This window comes from Bidens hawaiensis, unplaced genomic scaffold, assembly GCF_021521415.1.
Source record: "Bidens hawaiensis isolate Kalapana, Puna unplaced genomic scaffold, B.hawaiensis_p1.1 tig00025176_1, whole genome shotgun sequence".
In the NCBI taxonomy this organism is placed as follows: domain Eukaryota; kingdom Viridiplantae; phylum Streptophyta; class Magnoliopsida; order Asterales; family Asteraceae; genus Bidens; species Bidens hawaiensis.
The window spans coordinates 207,299-228,576 of record NW_027494002.1 but is presented as its reverse complement, the minus strand read 5'-3'; the positions used below and the strand labels follow the sequence as shown (position 1 = coordinate 228,576).

The 21,278-nt window shown below is 35.6% G+C and overlaps 5 protein-coding genes across 5 annotated transcripts; 3 read left to right on the top strand and 2 right to left on the bottom strand.

The window, feature by feature from the left end:
• Nucleotides 1–1,721: 1,721 nt before the first annotated feature.
• LOC143570963 (uncharacterized) lies at nucleotides 1,722–2,422 on the top strand. The gene is made up of 3 exons (XM_077056481.1): nucleotides 1,722–1,886; nucleotides 1,964–2,083; nucleotides 2,156–2,422. The coding sequence occupies exons 1-3, from the start codon at nucleotides 1,745–1,747 to the stop codon at nucleotides 2,212–2,214; spliced, it is 321 nt and encodes a 106-aa protein (XP_076912596.1). The 5' UTR covers nucleotides 1,722–1,744; the 3' UTR covers nucleotides 2,215–2,422.
• Nucleotides 2,423–2,427: 5 nt separating this feature from the next.
• LOC143570962 (transcription termination factor MTERF2, chloroplastic-like) lies at nucleotides 2,428–6,454 on the bottom strand. Its single transcript, XM_077056480.1, has 6 exons — nucleotides 5,849–6,454; nucleotides 4,064–4,472; nucleotides 3,478–3,693; nucleotides 3,232–3,339; nucleotides 2,872–3,146; nucleotides 2,428–2,784 (listed from the first exon to the last, which is right to left on the bottom strand). The coding sequence occupies exons 1-6, from the start codon at nucleotides 6,223–6,225 to the stop codon at nucleotides 2,541–2,543; spliced, it is 1,629 nt and encodes a 542-aa protein (XP_076912595.1). The 5' UTR covers nucleotides 6,226–6,454; the 3' UTR covers nucleotides 2,428–2,540.
• Nucleotides 6,455–8,038: 1,584 nt separating this feature from the next.
• On the top strand, nucleotides 8,039–13,698 carry LOC143570961 (uncharacterized). The gene is made up of 6 exons (XM_077056479.1): nucleotides 8,039–8,133; nucleotides 9,782–10,060; nucleotides 10,133–10,778; nucleotides 11,403–11,602; nucleotides 11,708–11,952; nucleotides 12,716–13,698. Exons 2-6 carry the CDS (start codon nucleotides 9,792–9,794, stop codon nucleotides 13,492–13,494), a joined length of 2,139 nt encoding a protein of 712 aa, XP_076912594.1. The 5' UTR covers nucleotides 8,039–8,133; nucleotides 9,782–9,791; the 3' UTR covers nucleotides 13,495–13,698.
• Nucleotides 13,699–16,820: 3,122 nt separating this feature from the next.
• On the top strand, nucleotides 16,821–18,906 carry LOC143570939 (aquaporin NIP1-1-like). Its single transcript, XM_077056450.1, has 5 exons — nucleotides 16,821–16,940; nucleotides 17,038–17,262; nucleotides 18,056–18,253; nucleotides 18,381–18,442; nucleotides 18,537–18,906. The coding sequence occupies exons 1-5, from the start codon at nucleotides 16,857–16,859 to the stop codon at nucleotides 18,757–18,759; spliced, it is 792 nt and encodes a 263-aa protein (XP_076912565.1). The 5' UTR covers nucleotides 16,821–16,856; the 3' UTR covers nucleotides 18,760–18,906.
• A 77-nt stretch (nucleotides 18,907–18,983) lies between these two features.
• On the bottom strand, nucleotides 18,984–21,182 carry LOC143570938 (seipin-2-like). The gene is made up of 2 exons (XM_077056449.1): nucleotides 20,287–21,182; nucleotides 18,984–19,472 (listed from the first exon to the last, which is right to left on the bottom strand). Exons 1-2 carry the CDS (start codon nucleotides 21,160–21,162, stop codon nucleotides 18,993–18,995), a joined length of 1,356 nt encoding a protein of 451 aa, XP_076912564.1. The 5' UTR covers nucleotides 21,163–21,182; the 3' UTR covers nucleotides 18,984–18,992.
• Between the last annotated feature and the right edge of the window lie 96 nt (nucleotides 21,183–21,278).

The window sequence follows — 21,278 nt, the reverse complement described above, 5'->3', positions numbered from 1 at the left end:
CAAACGCTAAACATTTATTTTTATATAACTTGTGAACTCACCAACCTTGTGTTGACACTTTTAGTATGTTATTCTCAGGTAGCCGAGGCGGGCGCGCGGTTTAGGAACATGCATTGCTTGAAAACGCTTTTGTTATGCAAACTTATTTTTAACGGTTATCATTGGTTTTAAGTCGTCCTGCGTGACGCAACTTTTGGTTAAAGGTTTTTACGCTTCCGCATTTAATTACTCGTAAACGTTTTCATGGTTTTGAAACTTTATTTTATAGTTTGATTATAACTGATGATTCCGATCCTGTTAGTTCACACCCTCTGACGGTAAAACTCCGTTAGTGGATTTTGAGGGTGTGACAAACAAGCTTGAGAAACTAAACCTCATGGCTGTTGTCTGGATACAAGCAGTCCAGACAGGAATGGCTGTTCGTTCAGTCTGTCATGGGCTGGAGACATCGCCAGAAGACCTTTACGTTACATCTCACTTTCACAAGCCAAATGATAAAATCAACGCCGCTGCTGCTGAAGCTTTGCAATGCCCAGCATCGCTGCACCAGATGAGTGGCGTCTTTGTTGATCTTGATGTTGATTTTGATCGCATCCACCATGACAGGTACATTGAACTCTCTGGTGACATAGACTACCACACCGTCAAGAAGGTCTGTGACGTGGAAAAGGGGGTTTTCAGGCCTGGCAGCAAAGACGGGACCACCAAGAAGAAATGTGTCAAGGCACATAAGCTAATGGTGCCGTGGACAAGGTTTGCCGGCATGCCAACTTTGATAATGCCGATTAACCCGTTTCCATACAACTCTCCCTTGTCACTCCAAGGGCAAGTGAACAACCAAAGTGGCATTGTTGAGGCTCGTGGCTTGAGGGTCAAGTCACACACTGCTTGGCTTATTGTCGCTGTGTATCGATGGGCGAACTATGCTGTCACCGGTCGATTCCTAGGCCAGACAGCAGGGCAGTCAACATGGGTAGCACCTGACCCTGTCAACTTCACCTGGCCTGTGTTGTTCCAACAGTTCAGGCAGGAAGACATATTGCTGAACAAACAAGAAGCTATACCACAGGCGAGAATGATCATGCCCCACCTCACGAACGCTTACTTCAAAGGGCAAAAAGCGAAGTTTGCTGTCCACGTCATGTCACGAGGCATGTGTGACAGCACTGGAGGGGACGTGAATGATATTAAGGACCTCAGAAACTGAAGAGAAGTTTAATGTATTTGAGGTGTTTTATGTTGAATCGAATTTTAGTTGCACAAAAGGGTTCGGTTAGTAGCGCCTGAATTAAAATGTTATCTGATTTATATGATTATCATTTAAACATGGGATAAATTCATGAAATAATAACTGGGATTCACTTAACACTTTTTTCTAATAACAAATATCACTCAAGTTTTAATAGTGTTAACTTCTTTACAAAATTAAGTGACTTAAATAAAAGATGCATCAACTTTGGCTAGTAAATAGTGCTTATTTTTTTCAAGTTTCAAGCTGACTTAATGGAACAATCATGAAACTTGATACCATAGTGAAACCTGAGTGATTTTTTTTTCTGTTTATAAAAAGTGTTGACTTTACTGGAGATTGTCTAAGGATCTAAGGAAAATTGCAGGAAATTGAAGTTGTTTGTGTTTAATATGTAGATGCATATATGAAAATGAAATTTATTACCGGAAATTGTCTAAATCTCTTATAATTCACTAATATAGTAAACACTAATAAGTAATAATAACAATAATAATGATCTTTTATGTTGCAGAACCTGTTAAGAAAATAACCAAACCGAAAGCATGGAAGCATTCTGAACCGGTAACCGGGGAGCAACTTAAGCAGATGCGTGAGGAGTTTTGGGACACGGCTCCACATTATGGTGGCCGAAAAGGTGAATCTTGTTATTAAAATAATAAACTTTAATGTCTTCTCTCAAGCGGGTCAAACCCAACTTCTTTGTGTAATCAGAGATCTGGGATGCACTCCGGGCGGCTGCTGAAGCTGACCTGTCACTTGCACAAACAATAGTCGACAGTGCTGGTATTATTGTTCAGAAAGCGGATTTAACCGTTTGTTATGATGAAAGAGGTGCATTCAGTTTACATTTTCATCATTTAAATTACATGTTTACCCTTTCTTACCAATGACCTCACGTCCCAGGTGCAAAATACGAGTTGCCAAAGTATGTCCTGAGTGACCCCACAAATCTGGTTCGTTGAAGTTTAGAGCCAAGAAGATACGAACGGACCCTTGTTTTGTTTCTAGTTTCATGATCGAAAAACTGTGTATATTTTCATGTCTTTATTTCAAATATATGATTTGTGATACTGCAACAGCTTCAGCTTCTAGATGATGTTGATATTCTGAGTGGAAGCTGTGACATGTAACAATTGTTTTCCACTAATATATATAGCACACCCTTTCGTGCCCTAAGAAAACATGATAGTGTTTTCAAGTTACGATTTTTCTTAGCTCTTAGAACCATTTGTACCAAAATTACATCTCTGAAACAACTATTTACAAATATATATGTATGTACTGAATGTTAAAGAACATCAACATCCACATCATTAGTTTCATCCTCATCAGTTGAAGAATCTAATGATTCTAATCCTATGTTTGATATCCCAGATTCAAACATCTGTCTTCTTTGAACAGCAGCCTCTACCCTTTGTCGAAACTCATTATCCGTGCTCGATAGCATATACCGAAGCTTGAAATTTACACGATTATCCATCATAATCTTGTGGCGCGGTATGATTCTTTCTTCAAGTGAATAACTAAAGAAACTGCAAATTTAATAATGGTTTGAAATTCTCACATTTACAAAACAATATAACTAGGGGGCTAAAACATTATTATGATTTAAATTATACCGTGGGAACTCGATGAGGTCGTCTAGAGGGCGGACCATGGTTCTCCTTAAATACCTATATTTTGGGCGAAGAATTTCAATATTGTACCGAAGCAGCATCGGGAAATCAGCAATCATTTCACCCAAAGTTTTAAGGTCAATGCCAAGAGACATAAAGTATTTAACATTAGGGTCTAGTTTCTTTGATATACTACACCCCAATAGCTCGGGACCCAACCCTATCACCTTTCCAATATCGGTCCGTGAAACTCCTGCTTTTGTCAACAAAAATATTACCTACAATAATTTCAAAATTTTATTATTTTAGTAATAAAAATATAATTTTTATAAAAAAGATATATGGGTTCTGTTCGAAATATACCACGGGCCTTATCTTCTTGTGTAGGCTGTATGTTAGTAAAGATGGAAACCGAACAAGCATACTTGCGATTCCCTTTTCTTGAACGCCAATGTCACGAAAGAATTGTACCTTCAAGTACGAAGTTTATAATGTCAATGTAACTACTGAAGCAGAAACCTTGTGACTTTGACCAAAAAGTCAACTTTTGACTGTTTATCATAAGTGTGGAGACTAATCTATATTAAGAACAAGTACAAAAGAAGGTACCTTTTGGACAATATTGGCCTCCAAGTCGAAACAAAAAACCATGGGTTTAACGGTAAGAATTCTCCTCATACCATCTCGTGAAATACCGAGATAATAAAGGTACTTAACGAGAGGCTTCCATCTTTCCTCAATGCTGCATCCCATTAATTGTGGTCTAAATGCTAGTAATCTCCCCACGTCTTCATTACCGAGGCCAAACTCCTTTAAATAAGCAACCTAAACAACACGTATGTTTCTTCATTTGTTTTTGCCAAACGCCCTAAATCAATTACTTTGCTTAAACACACGACTTAATATAAATGCATATGAATCTTGTAGCTTGCAATGGCATAGAGAGTAAATACAACTAGGTCAATATGGGTTGTGTTTTAGCTTTAACATGCTGAGCATTAAACTTGACTTAATAGAGTTTTAAGCCAAACCCCTTTTAAGCGTACTTACCCCCCCCCCCCCCCGCGCCCCGCTTGTCTCCCTAAAAATGCTTCGATAAGGTTATGCTTTATCTTTTTGTTAGACTTAATATAGTCTTGACCCGGACCCTTTTTGATATGTTATAACCCCCTAAGAATAAACAAACTTTGAATACCTTTTGGTTCATTTCCTCAAACGAATAGAACCCAAGCACTTTGGGGAAGTCAAAAACCATAGTCCCAAAATCTCTGTCATTCATACCCAAATCAAAGTAAAACTTCATGCGTGCCTCAAGTTCTTCCATGCTAAAAGTCAGCAACTCAGGGCACCTGCTAACAATATAACCCATCCACTCCCTTTTAACTCCATTTTTCTCCAAATACCAAACAATTTCATCCAATTCTTCAACGCTGCGTTCTAGTACACACTCTCCAGCTCTAATTAACGCGACCCCGATAAACCGCCCGCTGACATGAATCGACTTGAGCCAGTCAGCAGTGGTCCTGATTGACTCAAGATTCCCTTTTGCAATGCAAATTAGCTTCCCGATTTGGGGATATGATAACCCGTTGTGTTTTAGCCACCTAGAAATCACAAATCCCTTATTAACATTGAGATTGAAAAACAACATAAAAACAAAAATAATTAAATAAATAATTGACTTTCGAAAATCAAAATGCACCACTTTCTTGGCAAGATATGAGCTTTATCTATGTATTATATAGGCAAATAAGTACTCTATTTAACAATTTGATGTGATCATAAGTTTTTGATAAACAAGATAGTAAATTTCATTATTTTTAGATAGATAGCTTACAATAGCTATTGTATATTAACACTAACACTGAAAAACAATGTAAAAAAAAAACAAAAAACAAAAAAAGATTGAAACTTGACTTCCAACAGTCAAAATGCAGCTATTGTATATTAACACTAACACTGAAAAACAATGTAAAAACAAACCAAAAAAAAATTGAAACTTGACTTCCAAAAGTCAAAATGCAGCTATTGTATATTAAGGGTGTGTTTGGGATTCCTTATTTTCTTCTTCTTATAACTTATTGTGATAGAATAAGTTGTTTTTGTGTTAAAATAGTGTTTGGGAATACAAAAGTCCTTTTCCATTTCTCCTTATCTCCTAGGCTAAAATATAAGCTTTCATTAAGTTAGGATTTCCCAACTTATCTCCTTATCAATATCATACTTCCCATTACAGCCTCATCCCACCATTCAACCCAGCTCCATCTGCAACGCCCCTACTGCTCTATCACACATGTATCTATTGGTTTGCTTGCTGCCTCTACGATTCAGAACCCCAAAACCTCTCATATCTGCACTCTCTCTACAGCTCGCTTGGATGTTAGGTATGCTTGTTGATTTTAGTTCCAGTTGTTTCTAATTTTAGAGATCCGATTGGGGTTTTCTATCAAGTGTATCTTTGATTGTTGTAATGTATTTAGGACTTTATTTGTTGGCTTTTGAGGTCTATGTCCATTGATTTCATACATTCTGGAAATTTATTTTATCCAATTCATATCATTATACCTCTGTATGAGCATTAGCTAATCAACTATATTAATCATTATATTTTTTTTATTTTGTTGCTTCAATTCATAGAGAGGCCAGATGAGTTTAGTTGTTGCTTCAATACATAAATGTCCTTTTTAGTCATTTTACATCAATAAGTTAAGCCAAACACTTTTTAAAAAATAACTTATTGCCTTATCTTAATCCAAACACTTTTTTAGAAACTCCTTATTGAAAAACCATAAGACCTTTTTACCTTATCACAAAAAGACCTTTTCCCTCTAAATAAGGAATCCCAAACACACCCTAACACTAACACTGAAAAAAAATATAAAATCAAAAACAAAACAAAAAAAAGATTAAAACTTAACTTCCTAAAATCAAAATGCATCACTTTCTTGACAAAATACAAGTTTATAATTATATGTTCTACCTTATTAAAGGAACCACATTGGATTCTTCCAAGAAAGCTTTAGCCCGAACATTAAACGTCGAATTCGCATACTCGGACAGCTGTTTCATCGAAGCAGCTCGAATCATAACATAATCAATAAACTGAGGAAACAATCTTGAAGCCAAATTAGTAGAATAAGTGATCCCAAATCTCCCATTCCTCATAGCTTCTTTAAAAATCTCCAGTGTCACTTCTCTTCTAATCTCAAGTGCCCTCATAATCACTTCATAATCATAATCAGAATCATGGGTAAAGACTACGTCTTTAATTGGCGGTAAAGACGAGTCAACACCGGTGTCTGTTGGTAATTGGACGTAGATTGAGCCGGGAAATTGAGGGGTTCGTTTTCTAGCCATTGAGAGTTCTAAAAGCTTCAAGATTTCATCGTGTTCGTACCCGTTTAGGGTTTGTGGGGTTTCGTGGGTTTGGAAGAGAATGGATGTGGATTTTGCGTTGTGGGTCGGAGGATTTTGTTGTCTTGATTGGTGGTTGAAGTTGAAGTGGTGGGTGGTTCATGATGGGATGCGGATATGGGTGGTGGGTGGCGGCGGGTGAAGACGATGGCGGTGGGGATTGGGAAGTGGAGGTGGAGGTGGAGGTGGAGGTGGTGGTGGTGGTGGTGGTGGTGGTGGTGGTGGGAAGGGAGCATGTTTTTTTGTTCATAGGATAAGACTAATGGTAGAAGTTAATATCAAGTGTTCACAGCTTGGTTCGATTCGGTATCAGTTCGGTTAATAATATTTGGATTAGGTGGTGGGAAGGGAGCATGTTTTTTTGTTCATAGGATAAGACTAATGGTAGAAGTTAATATCAAGTGTTCACAGCTTGGTTCGATTCGGTATCAGTTCGGTTAATAATATTTGGATTAAATTTTTAATTAAAAATATATAAAATAAATACTTAATTAGGGAATAAAGATATAACAATATGAAGTTAGTATAAATATATGAAATTAATATATTATTAGTTTATTACATGAAATAGAGATATAAATACATAAAAATTAAATGTAAATTGAGTCGAGAAATTGATGCAAACTTTAAAATAAAAATGAAAACATATATATAATCGTAAAAACATCACCTCACAAACACAACCAAAAATATGAAAAATAAAATCGTCATTATACAACATGTCTCTGTTTGGTAGCCTTTTAATGGTTAATAACTTAATATGTATCATTAAGTCTGAATGATTAAGAGGTGACCATTACGATGTTACCTTTTAACCATTCATACTTAAGACCGCCTCTTAACCATTAAGAGTTATAAACCATTGAGATGTAGCATATTTGGGTTAGTTCAATCTCCACTTGTGTTATTTTGGGTGAATATTGACAATGAATAATTTGAGTTAGATCTTGTACAATATTGCCTGTTTAGGTTTCGAGCCCACCTGGTATTTCGTCTCAGTGTGTATTACGCCAAAGAGTTTTTGCTCTTGTGGCAGAACTACAACTGTCAATTGGCAGTCGGTTGAACGCCCAAGCCAAACTTTAAAGCCAACGTGGTCCCGGTTAAGACAACATAGTCTTACCAGATCCCGTTTAAGACAACATAGTCTTGCGAGAGGGGATACATGAAAGATCTTCATATTTGAAAAATGCGGTAGCCTGAAATAAAAGAAAGTCGCCATTCTTATAAAAAACAAACAAACAAAACAAAACTATGATTTAAAATGTTTTTATTCATTTCTTTTTTTTACGAGCAACAAAAAATTATTCAATGCACTAGCAAGATACTAGCAAACACCAAAACCACCCAAACAATAAAGAAATTACAACCACATACCCCCAAGTTCCACCCGATTACTCTCGTAATTATGATCATACACTAAACACAACCACCTTTCCCACGTTAAATCCGGTCATTATTGACTTTTTTTACTCACAAATAGCTTAAACCCTTGATTTTAACGATCACACTCTTTAAACTATGCGGGTTTCTCTCAATCACCCAACGATTTCTTGCATACCAAAGGCATCAAATTGTTGTTAAACACATCATGTGTAACTTCTTTGCCTTTCTCCCCGACAATAAGACATAACACATATTTATGTAATTCCAACGAATCCTGAGTAAAAAATGCAAACATTTTCGAGACCTTACATCAGTTACTAATAATAATACCACCTTCACCCATTTTGTAGGAAAAACTAAACTAAAAGCCCTATCAAAAACCCCTACTTCTGCCACCGTCACGATTAACTTCCGACGGCCGTCAAAACCAACCTCGTATTTATACTATTCGGGTTCGTTCTACCGGTACTCTTATTTCTTATCTACACAAACAATTTTTTTGTATTTGTGTCTTACTTCTCTTTATTCATGTTTCTTTACCATATGTACTGTTTAAATTCATTAGGTTTTATGCCATTGTTGATTACTTTTGATCTTTGTCAGGATGTATTTCAATCTAATTTATGTCATAAACTTGCTTTTGCGCCGGAATTTGTTAATTAATTTGTTTGATTATAGCTGAGCGCCCAACTCTGTTTCATTTAAATTAAAACCCTAGTTATAATCAGGGCCACCCCCGAGAATCATTTAGGCCGAAGCCGAGAAAAGAATTAGGTCTTAAGTGAAAGGGTTTTTTGTTGGATTTAAACAATTTAATTTTTTAAATGGGCTAATTGGATTATGATTTCGGTTGTGGATATTTATTTTTCTTTAATAAAAATGGGGTTAAATGAATTGAGTAATTTGGTTTAACCACTAAGAATACATATTTTTTTTTTCAAAAAAGTGTGTGTGTGTGTGTGTGTGTGTGTATTTATTAAAAAAAAAATTCGGGCCTAGTTGAGTGATCGGGTGAGGATGTTCGCCTTTCCTGCCATCTCAAAGCCGGCATTGGTTGTAATAAGATTAAATCGATAGATTGAATGGAAATGAAGCAAAAATTTATTTATTAAAAAAATAATAATAAACCAGCGGGGGGGCGGGCTCAGATTTTCAGTTGCAAAACAGGTAAATTTACACTTATGCGCAAAAAAACAGGGCCGCAGACATGTTTAATTTCATGAAGTATTGTATGTTCTTATAGACTTTACTAATTGCTAGTGCCTGTTAATTTATTTAGGTGTGGTGTGGTGGGTTTAAGGTTGGAAAATAACAACTTTAAGGCACTCTGGAGTAAACCACCGTGCTCATATGGCGGTGGCAGGATTAGGAACTCGTTAAAGTTTTCAAAAGAGTATGCAAAATCTTGTACTCTGTTTTCAACTTTTTTTAAGTCAACTTTGAAATCAGATAATATTATGGCCCTGTTGCAATACATGTTAAGGGACTGAATTTGAAACTCAAAAGAAAAGGATTATGTTTAAAATGGAATTTATGTTTTAGTTCTTGTGTGTAAGTTTAAAATAGGACAATCAAGCTCTACAATTAGGTTGGCTCATTCACAACTTGCTTTTAATTTTTATGTATACCAAAGTTTTATAGTTTATTGAGTAGTAATTTGTTTTCAACTAATATATACATTCTTTCTACGACTTCCATGCGTATCCCTGCTGTGAACTTGATGCTTTAAGTTGTATGAAGTATTAAGTTTTTTTGTTACGTCTAATTGTACTAGTTTTAAAACTGTTTTGGAGAATCAGTAACATATTAAGATTGTTTTTTTTTGGGATAGATAAAACCGAAAAACTGTAATTAGTTAGTATTCACTATTCAACACTCATCTTTCGAACCAGTGTCTGTTAAAACCTTAAAGAGTTTGCAAGAATATGATTTGTTATGGCTATATGGAAAAACATACAAATGGATTGATTTTATGCATGCAATTTTACACAATATTTGTGTTAAGAAATTTTTATGTTTTTGTTGGTATGCAAGTTTCAGTTCTTGAACTCATGAGATTTTCTGCTTTAATATTTTCTTTTCTAATATTACATTTTCTACTGTCTTTTTTTAGTCTATAACTTATGGACCTGGTTGAATCAATCCATGAAATCCCGGTGCAAAACCCGTCAGTTGATGACTTCTGTGCTGCTGATTTAAAATGGTTCAAATTTGGCACTCCCGAGCATCATGATGACGTGGCACTAATTCCTTACACTCGAGTTGATGAGTTCATTTTTGGAGAATGTTCAAATGTAGAATCCCCAACCCGTTTCCACATCGAGAGAGGAAGAAAACGTTTAAAAGGCAGCTTACATGAATACAAAAGCGATGAATATTTACACTTCCGGCTGTAAGTAAATAAAACTTTTTAAACATAATTTTATATTTCAGTTATTTTTTTTTTTAAATGTTTTGTTTAAAGGTACTGGTGCTCATTCGGTCCCGAAAACTACGGGGAAGACGGAGTAGAATTACCGAGCCGAAAATACCGACTCAACACACGAAACCGTGCAGCTCTGCCTCAGTCAATGCGAGGGTGCATGTGTCATTTTGTGGTCAAACGTTTATACGCGCGCCCGTCTCTTGCACTCATCATATATAATGACAGAAGACACGTGAACGAGAAGGGCCTTATCTGCCATGGCCCACTTGATCGAGATGCTATCGGCCCGGGAGCCAAGAAGATTCCGTATGTCGGGAATGAGATTCAACAGCAAACTATGTCAATGATTTATCTTGGAATACCCGAAGAGAATGTTCTAGAGAAACATATAGAAGGGATTCAACGGTATTGCGGGTCAGACGTGATAGTCAACTCCCTTGCTTCTCAGTATGTGCATAAACTCGGGATGATTATTAAACGGTCTACACATGAACTGGATTTAGATGATGAAGCGAGTGTACGGATGTGGGCGAGTCGGAATAAGAAGTTTATTTTTTATTATCAGGAAAACACGGACCCGTTTGTTCTCGGGGTTCAAACCGAGTGGCAGTTACAACAAATGCTTCGGTTTGGACATCACAGTATTATAGCAGTTGACTCAACATTTGGAATCAAGAGACTAAAGGTAGGATGAAATCGTAAAAACAAACCTAAGAAAACAAAAACCAACTCTTTGGCTTTATGTTTTTTTTATAAAACTTGCATGTAATTAAAACCGAAAAAACGAACTGAACTGAATTTATGAGTTTTTGTTATTTATTTTTGAATTTTAAATAATTTATAAGAATTTAATAAATTGTTTAAAGCCAAATGTGTACTAATTAATTAGCGTATTAATTCACAAAAAAGGTTTTGAGGCCAGATTCATATTCTAGGGCAGTTTTTTTTTAGCCCAAAAATTTCAACCCCTGATGTTAAACCCAAAAAGACCAAAACTGAATGGTCTTTCAAAAACTCAAAAAGCGATTTTTTATTCTTTTGGTTTGGTTTGAGCCCAAAACTAACCCCAAAGCGACCCATGCACACCGGTTTGTACTTGTTAGTAGCCACTGAATATTTCTTTAACCACTCAAACCTATAACTAGAGGTGAAAAATGGGTTGAAAGTGGTACAGGTCTAAATGAGTTGAAACTGATACGGGTCAAAATGGGTTAAACTGGTATGAGTCAAAACGGGTCGGGCTAATTATTATTATTATTATTATTATTATTATTATTATTGTTGTTGTTGTTGTTATTATATCTGGCAGTATCCTCTGTGCACGCTTCTAGTGTTTGATTCAAGACAACATGCACTTCCCGTAGCATGGGTCATTACACGTAGCGTTTCTAGTGCTGACATCAGCAAATGGATGAAAGCTTTACTTGGTCGTGTTCGTGCTGTTGACCCGACCTGGAAGGTCAATGGGGTTGTTATTGATGATGCAGCTGCCGAGACTGATCCTATAAGGTACGCTACTCTTTACCTCAAACCTAGTTTTTGACTGTCAAAATGTCAACGTGCATTTTTGACCCGTTAACTTTTTGACTCTGACAAGTTTGTATTTCCTTTTAGGGAGACGTTTTCGTGTCCTATATTATTTTCTTTGTGGCGGGTTCGTCGATCGTGGCTGCGACATATTGTCAAGAACTGTAGGAATATTGAAGTTCAAAGAGAAATATTCAAACGGTTAGGAGAAATAGTTTATAGCATTTGGGCAGGAGTAGATCCTTTTGCGGTTTTAGAGAAATTCTCCATTGACTATGTTGACCAAACCGACTTCATGCAATATTTCACCGCCACATGGGTGCCTAAGATTGGTTAGCCCACTCTTCTTTTGCTTCTGTGTTTATCTGTTGGAGTTTTTATTCTAGATAGGGGTATACGAACCGAACGAACACTCACGGAGCATGTTTGTGTCCATTCGTTTAGCTTTAACATAAACTAACGGACATAAATGAATGTAAATGGGCGAACATAAACTAATTTAAATGAACAAGCGAGACATGTGTTAAAGGAACAGTTTTTTTAGTTCATGTTTGTTGATTAATAAATAAACGAACTTCTCGTCGAATGATTCACCAATTATTCATTAAATGTTCGGTTCGTTTACATGCCAGTGTGCATGGGTCGGTTTAGGCTCAAACTGAACCAATAACCAAAAATTTGGATTTTGAAAGTTGGTCTATTAAATTACTTAAAAGTCGGTTTTTCCAGTTAGGTTTGGTTTTTGGTTGATGAAAAACCGAAACAGAACCGAAAAAATTGATTTTAAAAAACATCAAACCAAACTGTCAGTTTTTAAATTTGGTTTGGTCATTTCGGTTCAGTGACATCATTAGTTCTTGTTTATGATTCGGTTATTTCGGTTTAGTGCACACTTTAAATTTTAGGGGTGGCGATTTGGACCCATTTGTTTATAAATGAGTCTATATTGTTTATGTTTTTTTAACGGGTCAAAATTAACATAAAAAATAGCATAAAAGGAAGCAAAGTCAAATGGGTTTGTGTTTTTTTATTTATTTTATATAAAATATTTCAGTTTCATATACTTCTCTGATTCCTTAACAATTTCTGATTCAGAAATGTGGTTAACTGTAATGAAAACCCTCCCGCTTGCAAGTCAAGAAACATCCGGTGCAATTGAAGCTTATCACGTGAAGTTAAAACTAAAACTTTTTGATGACTCACATCTCGGTGCACTCCAACGAGTCGATTGGCTGGTTCACAAACTAACAACTGAGTTACACTCAAGCTACTGGCTTGACCGATATGCAGACGAATGCGATTCCTTCCAAACCGTTAAGGAAGAATACATCAATTCCACATCATGGCACCGTGCAGTTCAAATCCCCGACACAGATGTCACTTTAAACAACCACTTTGCTAAAGTAGTTAGCCAACGTGACCCAACCAAGGTCCATCTGGTTTGGAATCCCGGGTCTGAGTTTGCCTTTTGTGATTGTGAGTGGTCGTTGCGTGGGAATCTATGCAAGCATGTGGTCAAAGTCAACATCATATGTGAGGGTCAACACGGGTATCAAAGCTCGACTTCATTTCAGTCATATCAGGATATACTTATAAACATGTTTAAGAAACCGCCAGACGATTCGATGGAACTGGATTTGTCGGTAGCGTGGCTGCATCAGATTAACAAGCAAATTGAGAAACTGGTGGAATTAAGCCGGTCAGCGGATATTGGTATGGTGGTCAACAAGCTTCCGTTGAAGTGGGGCGAGAAGAGAAACCGGACGCTGTCATGTAGGCAGGCGGCGGTTAGACCGTGTGTCGGCTCATCTTCGAAGAGTGTTAATGTTCGTAAGAAGAGTCGTAAGAGGAGAAGGCTGTCGAGTATAAGGTGAGAGTTTGTTATGTGTTGGTTATTTTAACTGTTTTTGTTTTTAATCGGTTAAAATTGTTACGGATTTAACGACGAGGAAAGTGTTGGTCGTTTAAAGTTTTGAAGTTGAATAGAGTTGTGTCAAAAGGTGTATATAACATAACATATAACATTATTTGCATGGAAGATAAAAGATGGTTGTGACATTTTACATGAAAAATGAGAAAGTATGTTGTTTTTAATAGTTAGTCTAAAATAAACATAAAAAGAATATAATTGTGACAACTGCATATTAATGCTAGAAAATTTATATTGCTGACTAGTAGTACATAAAGAAAAAGTCAAAAAACTGTTTGTGCATGTTTATATGCTGAAGCAACAATATAAAAACGTGTCATTAGTTTTCTGGCCCAGAGGCTGTGGATTTCCTTATCAGGATTCAACGGATCGTGAATAGTTACTTTTCGGTCCCTAAGACCCAAAGTTTCATTTTTAGTAAGAACGAGTTTGATATTCAAAAAGGGTTGCGGACTTGCGGCAACGCTTATTGTTCGTTTACATGTCATTTATCTAGTTCTTCTCACAACTTAAATCTAAATCTCAAAAGGTTTCATACTAAAGCAATTAATTTAAATGAGTGTCTAAATTCGGATTTTAACATTTACAACCCAAATATATGCTAAACAACTTATTATTAAGTATAAATTAATAATATGAAACAAACCATTTCATAATATATTTATAAAGTAACATAACAATCTAAAATATAAATGTTTATTTATATATTAATGAGTAATGATTTGAAGCAAGCATTACGATTACGTGAAGTTGTGAAGTATGAAATAAGTGTTGTATATTTCTTGCATTTTTTGCTTGCTATTAAATAATTAAAGTTTCAAATTACATTTGATATTTATACACCATATGACTTATATATTGGTTTATATATAAGTTGCAAGCTTTATACATAATATCTAAATGGTTAAATGAAGATTTGAGTTAACATCATTATCCAAAGGTTTACTATCCCACTACACATCTCTCATCTTTTGTTTGTTCTAGCCTTTGCCAAGTACAAAGAGTGGGTGGTTTCCATACCTTTTGGGCTGTTTAACTTTACAAAGTTGTGAGTCTCCATGTGGATTGTAGGTTACATAATTTACTTCTTTCTACTTAAAATACTTACATGAGATGGCTTTTAGTTTGAGAAAAATGATACGTTCAACCTTTTGTGACTAAACTAAAAAAAAGGCAAGTATGCATTGTTGGGGGTATTGCACTTGCTTGTTTCCTTGGTTTATACTTTTTAGTGGTGTTTTCTTCGACGTGCATAAAAAGATATACAAAATATGTTCTACAATCCATATTGGACAAACTGCTAAAGCCTAGCTGTCATATCAAAATTTCACAATTTTGGGATTTGATTTCACTAATTAATAGTTTTTTCCCAATTTCTACAATTGTCAATTGCTTTTCAATAAAACTCATCTTATTTGAGAATTATTTCCGTGTTTACATTGCCTTGCTTCAGCTCTACGTCACCGATAGGTGTAATGTGGTGTTTCGTTATCCACACGTGTTGTATTCCGATTCAAAGTTATGAACGGTACCCCTACATCTACAACTTCTTTTCTCATATCCTTAACGTCTATTTTGGATCTATCTCTCTCGCCACTTTTTGACGATCATACGTATAAATGAAGTCGAATTTGAAGAAAATGATCGAAGCATTCATGATTGATCAAGAAATAATCTATCAATGTAGTCCCTCACTTATCATATCTAGCACTTTATCTCATAGTAACAAGAAACCAAATCATTCTTTTAATTTTCTCGTATGTCTAATGTCTGAATAACAACCCACTCTAATGTTTTAAGTTATGACTAATGACCGTGATGCCCTTCGATATTGGATGATAGATCTTTAATCATATTACTGAGAAATTTAAAGTTGGTTAAAATATGTAAAATATAAAGATAAGTCAAATATAATATGAACATTAAATAAACAAATTCGTAAGCCTTGCCGGTGGGTCGTTCAGTGGTTGCACTAATGCCAACCATATCTTACAACTTTAAAGTATTCATTAAATATACTACTAAATTCAAGCTTTTTAGTTTCCTTCTTATATTCATTTTATATAAAATAAATTAATATATTTTATATTTTATCTTTTATCTTTTATTATAATCAAATTAAAACAGTTATGGATCTGTATGTATTAAAGTATGGCTCGGCTACTATGATTCAGTTATCAGTTCAGTATATGTGCATATACAATAGAAGGGATACAAATAATCTAATCAAACAATTATTCATACCAACTTTATATATGTTATATGTATAATGAACTTTTTTGATATTTTTATTATATATTACAGACTCTTATTTCCCTTTAAATTTAACACAATCTTTTTTGTACACTTAAAATATGTTTGAATTTATTAATTTACTTGGTTAGCATTTCATGTATAATGTACATACTAATAAAAGAAGTTATGCCTTTAGTAAGTATTATCCTTATTATTCAATTTTTTAACTATTTTAACAAAACAGAAATTTGAACTTGATAATATTTGAAGACTTATATAGAGGCCTTTTAAGTAAAAAAATATTTTATTCATAAAGGTTCATAACTAATTTCATATTAAATTTATATTAAATATTTATATATAAACATATTCTTTTAATATCATTATTAACTAACATTCTTATCTAATAGAATAGAAGACGGGGAAACAAAAAAATAAATGGTCTAGAATGATGAAAAGTGCCCCCCAGTAATTTCTATTAAACAACATAGAGACGATTTTGTATATATTCACTAGTTTTGATGGTGGTGTCGGTGACGGTAATGATGAGTACGAGGTAGTGGTTGTGGATGGCGACGGTGGAGATGATTGTAGTGATGAAGACGAAGGCGGTGATGAATGTGTGGTACGTGTTGGTGATGGTTTCAGTGTTGGCGGTGACGATGTTGTCAAAGATGACAACAACAAATAAGTGATTAGACAGGCATTCATTGTGAGTCTTGTTAACTCATTTGGACATTTTGTTACACTTTAAATGTTCAAAATAAATGTATATACAATTTATTTTCCTAACTCTAACTTATTTTTAAAAAAAATATTCTTGATTGTCAATCACTCAATTGTACTCACAAGTCATACGTATTTCTATTTTATTAATAAATATAAAATTCCTAGTAGATAATATATCCAAACTACTTGTTGTTATCTACGTTTGAAAAGTAAATACCAACATATGACAACAATAATAATAAGTTCCCAACCGTTTATAAAATATATAGAAAGGTGAACAAGGTCACCATAAATAAAGCCAAGCCACATTCCGGCAACCCACAACCACTTCCGATAAGTCCAATGGCGGAGATAGACGGCGGTGCTAATGTTGAAGATCAAACACATCCAACTTCATGTTTTCCAACTGTTCCTTTCCTTCAAAAGGTTCTCATTTTCCTAACTATATATTATTATTTTGTTAAAACATATTGTTTAGAAAAACAATAATAATAATATTTATTTGATTATGATGTACATGCAGTTGATAGCTGAGGTTCTGGGAACGTACTTCGTGATATTCGCCGGCTGTGCAGCGGTGGTGGTGAACTCCGGGCAGGACAAGGTGATAGGTCTTCCCGGAATATCCATTGTGTGGGGGTTGGTGGTGATGGTCATGGTTTACTCTGTTGGACATATCTCCGGTGCTCATTTTAACCCTGCTGTCACCATTGCTTTTGCCTCTTGTAGAAGGTTTCCCTTGAAACAGGTAAATTTTATAAAATATTCTTTGATTTTTTTTTTAAATGTTCAATTGTTTAATGAAGAAAAGAAATTAAAAATATGTATAATCTTTTGGATTTACAAAAAAGTATTGGTTTTTTATGTTTTTAGTTATAAGTTTTTCTGTATTAAAGTTTATACAAATAATTAAGTACACAATGATTCATTTGTGATACTATTATTAATTTGTCATAACTATAGTGATTTTTTTTTAAATAAATTTTTGTTAACTGCTTAAATACAGTGAAATCAATTATGGATTTGGTTCAAACTATCTAAATGGAGTAATAAATAAATTAAGTACACAACTGATTCATTTATGACACTACTTTCATATCATCTTATTACATGATTTCTCATCTTCAACGATGCAATCAGACTTGTAAGAATAAGCATGATTGCATGAGAAGCCGGTTTGTCTTAATTAGATAGTTAGAACCAAATCCATAAATAATTTCACTATATTTATGACAATTAATAATGGCATAGTCATTTCACATGAACTCCCATTTTAAGATCTCTTAATGTTAGAGACCAAATACTAATCCATCATCAAACAAAGTGTTAACATGACGAGCCAAGCTTGAGAACGTCTAAGTCTAAGCTTGAACTTGGCTTGTTTAGCTTAACATCTCTAAACTTTAAGTTTTACTCGTTTGGTTTTTATTAATTAGTTTATTACTTTACTTATATATATACGGATAATATTATTATATATATTATTATTGTAATTTATATTTATATAAATATTAACACAATGCATATTATATGCGTGTAAGGTACCGGCATACGTGGGTGCTCAAGTACTTGGGTCAACCTTAGCGAGTGGGACTCTCCGTCTAATATTTAACGGTCATGAAGATCATTTTGCTGGAACACTGCCAGTTGGATCTCATCTCCAATCTTTGGTTTTAGAGTTTATTATCACATTCTACCTCATGTTTGTCATTTCAGGAGTTGCAACCGATAACCGAGCAGTTACTATCCTGTCCTTTATTTTATTTTGTTTTGTTTAAATAATAACATTGGTAAAATATGATAACAATTTATAATAATATATTAAAAATAATCAAATGCTAAAAAAATATGACCATTTTTTTTAAGATCGGAGAGTTAGCTGGACTTGCAGTGGGAGCCACAATCTTACTCAATGTTATGTTTGCAGGGTATGTTTTCTCATCTTATGACAATATAATAATCATCTATGCATATTTTTATTTTTCCTTTTTAATTTTGGGTGTAAGTGTTTGGTGATCACAGGCCAATATCAGGGGCATCAATGAATCCAGCAAGGAGTTTGGGTCCAGCCATTGTGTCGAACCACTACCGGGGCATATGGATTTACATGCTGGGTCCAACCGCAGGCGCTATATCTGGTGCATGGGTCTACAACATCATAAGGTTCACCGATAAGCCTTTGCGTGAAATCACCAAGAGCACATCTTTCCTTAAGTCTGCTAGCAGCCGTAATGCATCCAAATGATTATCTCCAACGCGAATGATTAACAAAACTTTTGTGCGTATGTACTTTGTACTTGCATATGACTTATTTATAGTTTTATACTACTTTTTATGCGGTAAATGTGATTATAAAGATAATGTTATCATAGGTAAATTGACAAGTGACAAGCATGTCCATACCATATTCACATGTTGTGAGTTATTATAAAAAAATATTGTTTTATTTGAAAACCAATTTTATGTAAACCGGACCGGTTATTCTACTAGTTCACTGGTCAGATCAGTATCACCAATATTATTTAAAAGAGCGCTACCTCTTAGACCTAGCCACGAACCACAACAGAATATCATAACAATCGAACCCAACATAAATATAACAAGACCAGTCCAAACAAACACAGTAGCTTTCCACGACCATAGAGTCCGCTTCAAAAATGGAAGTTGTGACTCGAGTATTAAATAAGCCGTGTAAATTTGAGGAACACCGCGACCCTTTGCAAACTCTGCCCGTGGTTCTAGTGCCACTCTCACACAACTAGTTGGAGTTTCCCGTTCAGTGTATTGGTTGAACTTGATGTGCAAGGTTTGGGATTCTGATGAGTAGTCGGTGATTAGCGGGGCCAGCTTCAAAACCATCATCAAAAGGCGGATAGGCCCTCTTTTGAATCGGATGGTACATGGTTGAGTTGCACTTGCAAGGAATTTGCCATTGCTTGAGAGGAAGTCTACCCTAACCTTCAGGAAAACATTCATTCAAACCGTTATTCTAGTATATAGTTGAAGTTGAAAAGTTGACCCGATTCTTCATGATCGGGTCGAATCTGCTTAGTTTAGATTAATATACGCATTAAGTTTATTAGAAAAAGTTATAATTGGCATGACACATTGACCCACTCTAATCTTAACGTTTGGTGGCATCTAAGCCTGGCAAAACGGGTCAGGTTCAAGTCTAACTGGTTCTAAGAAAAATGGATAGTCGTCAGATGGGCCATTTTAAAAGAGTATCAATTTGGTGGCGGCGGTGGAGACCAAAGGTGCCCGAAAATCCCAGTTCAGGACATGTAACTTGAGCTGTTATTAAAACTGGTTTCAAACCGACCTGACCCGTAGGATTGAAATTCGGGCCTTAACACTGGTCATGATAACCGGTTTGAACCACGTCAAACCCAAACCGAACAAGTTAAAACCGCCTAAAACCCAATCCTTTGCTTTCAAAAACCAGTTCCAACTTTGACCAGACAAAGTCGTTGACTTTTGTTGACCCAACCCAAACCGGTTCCAACTTTGACCATAAAACGCCGTTGACTTTTGTTGACCCGACCCAAACCAGACAAAGTCGTTGACTTTTTTGACCCAACCCAAACTGGTTCAAACTTTGACCAGAAAACGTGGTTGACTTTTGTTGACCCAACCCAAACCGGTTCCAACTTTGACCATAAAACGTCGTTGACTTTTGTTGACCCAACCCAAACCGGTCTGGGCCCGGAACCCATTTTGTGCACCTCTAGTTAAGACAAATAATAGTCATAAAAATGGCCCTATTAAATACCTGAAAATTTCCAAGATTTCTATTATAATCCGATTCGGGCAACGTCAACTCGACAGTAGCCTGCAACTTATGATCAGGCGGAAACACCCGCGACGGACCAACATTACCAAACCCAATCCTGTCAACACAATCCAAACAAACGGGCTCGAAACAAGACATCACAGGCACAAAAGCGACCGGACTCTCTCTCGTATAATCAAAACTCAATCTTGTCATCTTACTCACAGGCGCCTCGACAACACACTTCATTACCACACCGCCAACAACAAACGAAGAAACCAACAAACCAACCAAAATAAAACCGACAAAAGCCGAACACAGCAGCCCCCATCCTAGTTGTAAACATAACTTAAATAAAGACTTCTCTGTTTTAATGCAGTCACACATGATCTTTTTAATAATATGCAAACAGCATTTCAGTATCGCCTTCTTTCGTTCGATGCAGTCGCAAAGAACTTGTTTAATAATATGCAAAAGGAATAATAATATTGCTTTCTTTCTTAAGAAGCAAGTGATCATAATGTATTTGAACTTATGCCAACAGAATAACAAGAACTTTATGATAGTTATGATTATGTAATGTTCAGCACGAGTGGTAATGCCAATGGGGTCGGTAAAGAACCATATTGGAAATGTGACACACGTGTGTAATAATCTACTGACAGTGGATATTAAATTAGGGGAGTTTACTGTGACGGACTGATCGGTCAACGAGCTGGTTGCTGTAACACGAGGCCTAGAGTCGGGTTTTTTTGAGCTCCGGCGGCGGCGGCGGAGGCCGGTGGAGAAGTGTGGGTCCGGCGGGTGGTCGGAGTCGTCGGAGAAGGTGAGATGGTGAAAGGCGTCGGTGAATTCGGAGTCGGAGTGTTGTGACATTGTGAAATTGAAATGAGAAGTGGAGTTAAGTTAGGGTTTGTTAGTTGAATGATGGAGAATAAGAAGCAAGCAGAGAAAGATGAAGAAGGAAGTCTGTTATGGTTGTCAGTAAATGA

What these genes read in the sequence shown, in the direction of transcription:
- LOC143570963 (XM_077056481.1), top strand. Translation starts at nt 1,745, where the DNA reads ATGATCTTTTATGTTGCAGAACCTGTTAAGAAAATAACCAAACCGAAA. An exon ending in ACATTATGGTGGCCGAAAAG is followed by an intron (nt 1,887 to 1,963) that starts GTGAATCTTGTT and finishes TTGTGTAATCAG; the next exon opens with AGATCTGGGATGCACTCCGG. An exon ending in CGTTTGTTATGATGAAAGAG is followed by an intron (nt 2,084 to 2,155) that starts GTGCATTCAGTT and finishes CTCACGTCCCAG; the next exon opens with GTGCAAAATACGAGTTGCCA.
- LOC143570962 (XM_077056480.1), bottom strand. Translation starts at nt 6,225, where the DNA reads ATGGCTAGAAAACGAACCCCTCAATTTCCCGGCTCAATCTACGTCCAA. An exon ending in AGGCCAATATTGTCCAAAAG is followed by an intron (nt 3,340 to 3,477) that starts GTACCTTCTTTT and finishes TCGTACTTGAAG; the next exon opens with GTACAATTCTTTCGTGACAT. An exon ending in ACAAGAAGATAAGGCCCGTG is followed by an intron (nt 3,147 to 3,231) that starts GTATATTTCGAA and finishes AAATTATTGTAG; the next exon opens with GTAATATTTTTGTTGACAAA.
- LOC143570961 (XM_077056479.1), top strand. Translation starts at nt 9,792, where the DNA reads ATGGACCTGGTTGAATCAATCCATGAAATCCCGGTGCAAAACCCGTCA. An exon ending in GCCGAGACTGATCCTATAAG is followed by an intron (nt 11,603 to 11,707) that starts GTACGCTACTCT and finishes ATTTCCTTTTAG; the next exon opens with GGAGACGTTTTCGTGTCCTA. An exon ending in CACATGGGTGCCTAAGATTG is followed by an intron (nt 11,953 to 12,715) that starts GTTAGCCCACTC and finishes TTTCTGATTCAG; the next exon opens with AAATGTGGTTAACTGTAATG.
- LOC143570939 (XM_077056450.1), top strand. Translation starts at nt 16,857, where the DNA reads ATGGCGGAGATAGACGGCGGTGCTAATGTTGAAGATCAAACACATCCA. An exon ending in TTGCAACCGATAACCGAGCA is followed by an intron (nt 18,254 to 18,380) that starts GTTACTATCCTG and finishes ATTTTTTTTAAG; the next exon opens with ATCGGAGAGTTAGCTGGACT. An exon ending in CTCAATGTTATGTTTGCAGG is followed by an intron (nt 18,443 to 18,536) that starts GTATGTTTTCTC and finishes TGGTGATCACAG; the next exon opens with GCCAATATCAGGGGCATCAA.
- LOC143570938 (XM_077056449.1), bottom strand. Translation starts at nt 21,162, where the DNA reads ATGTCACAACACTCCGACTCCGAATTCACCGACGCCTTTCACCATCTC. An exon ending in GAAATCTTGGAAATTTTCAG is followed by an intron (nt 19,473 to 20,286) that starts GTATTTAATAGG and finishes GTTTTCCTGAAG; the next exon opens with GTTAGGGTAGACTTCCTCTC.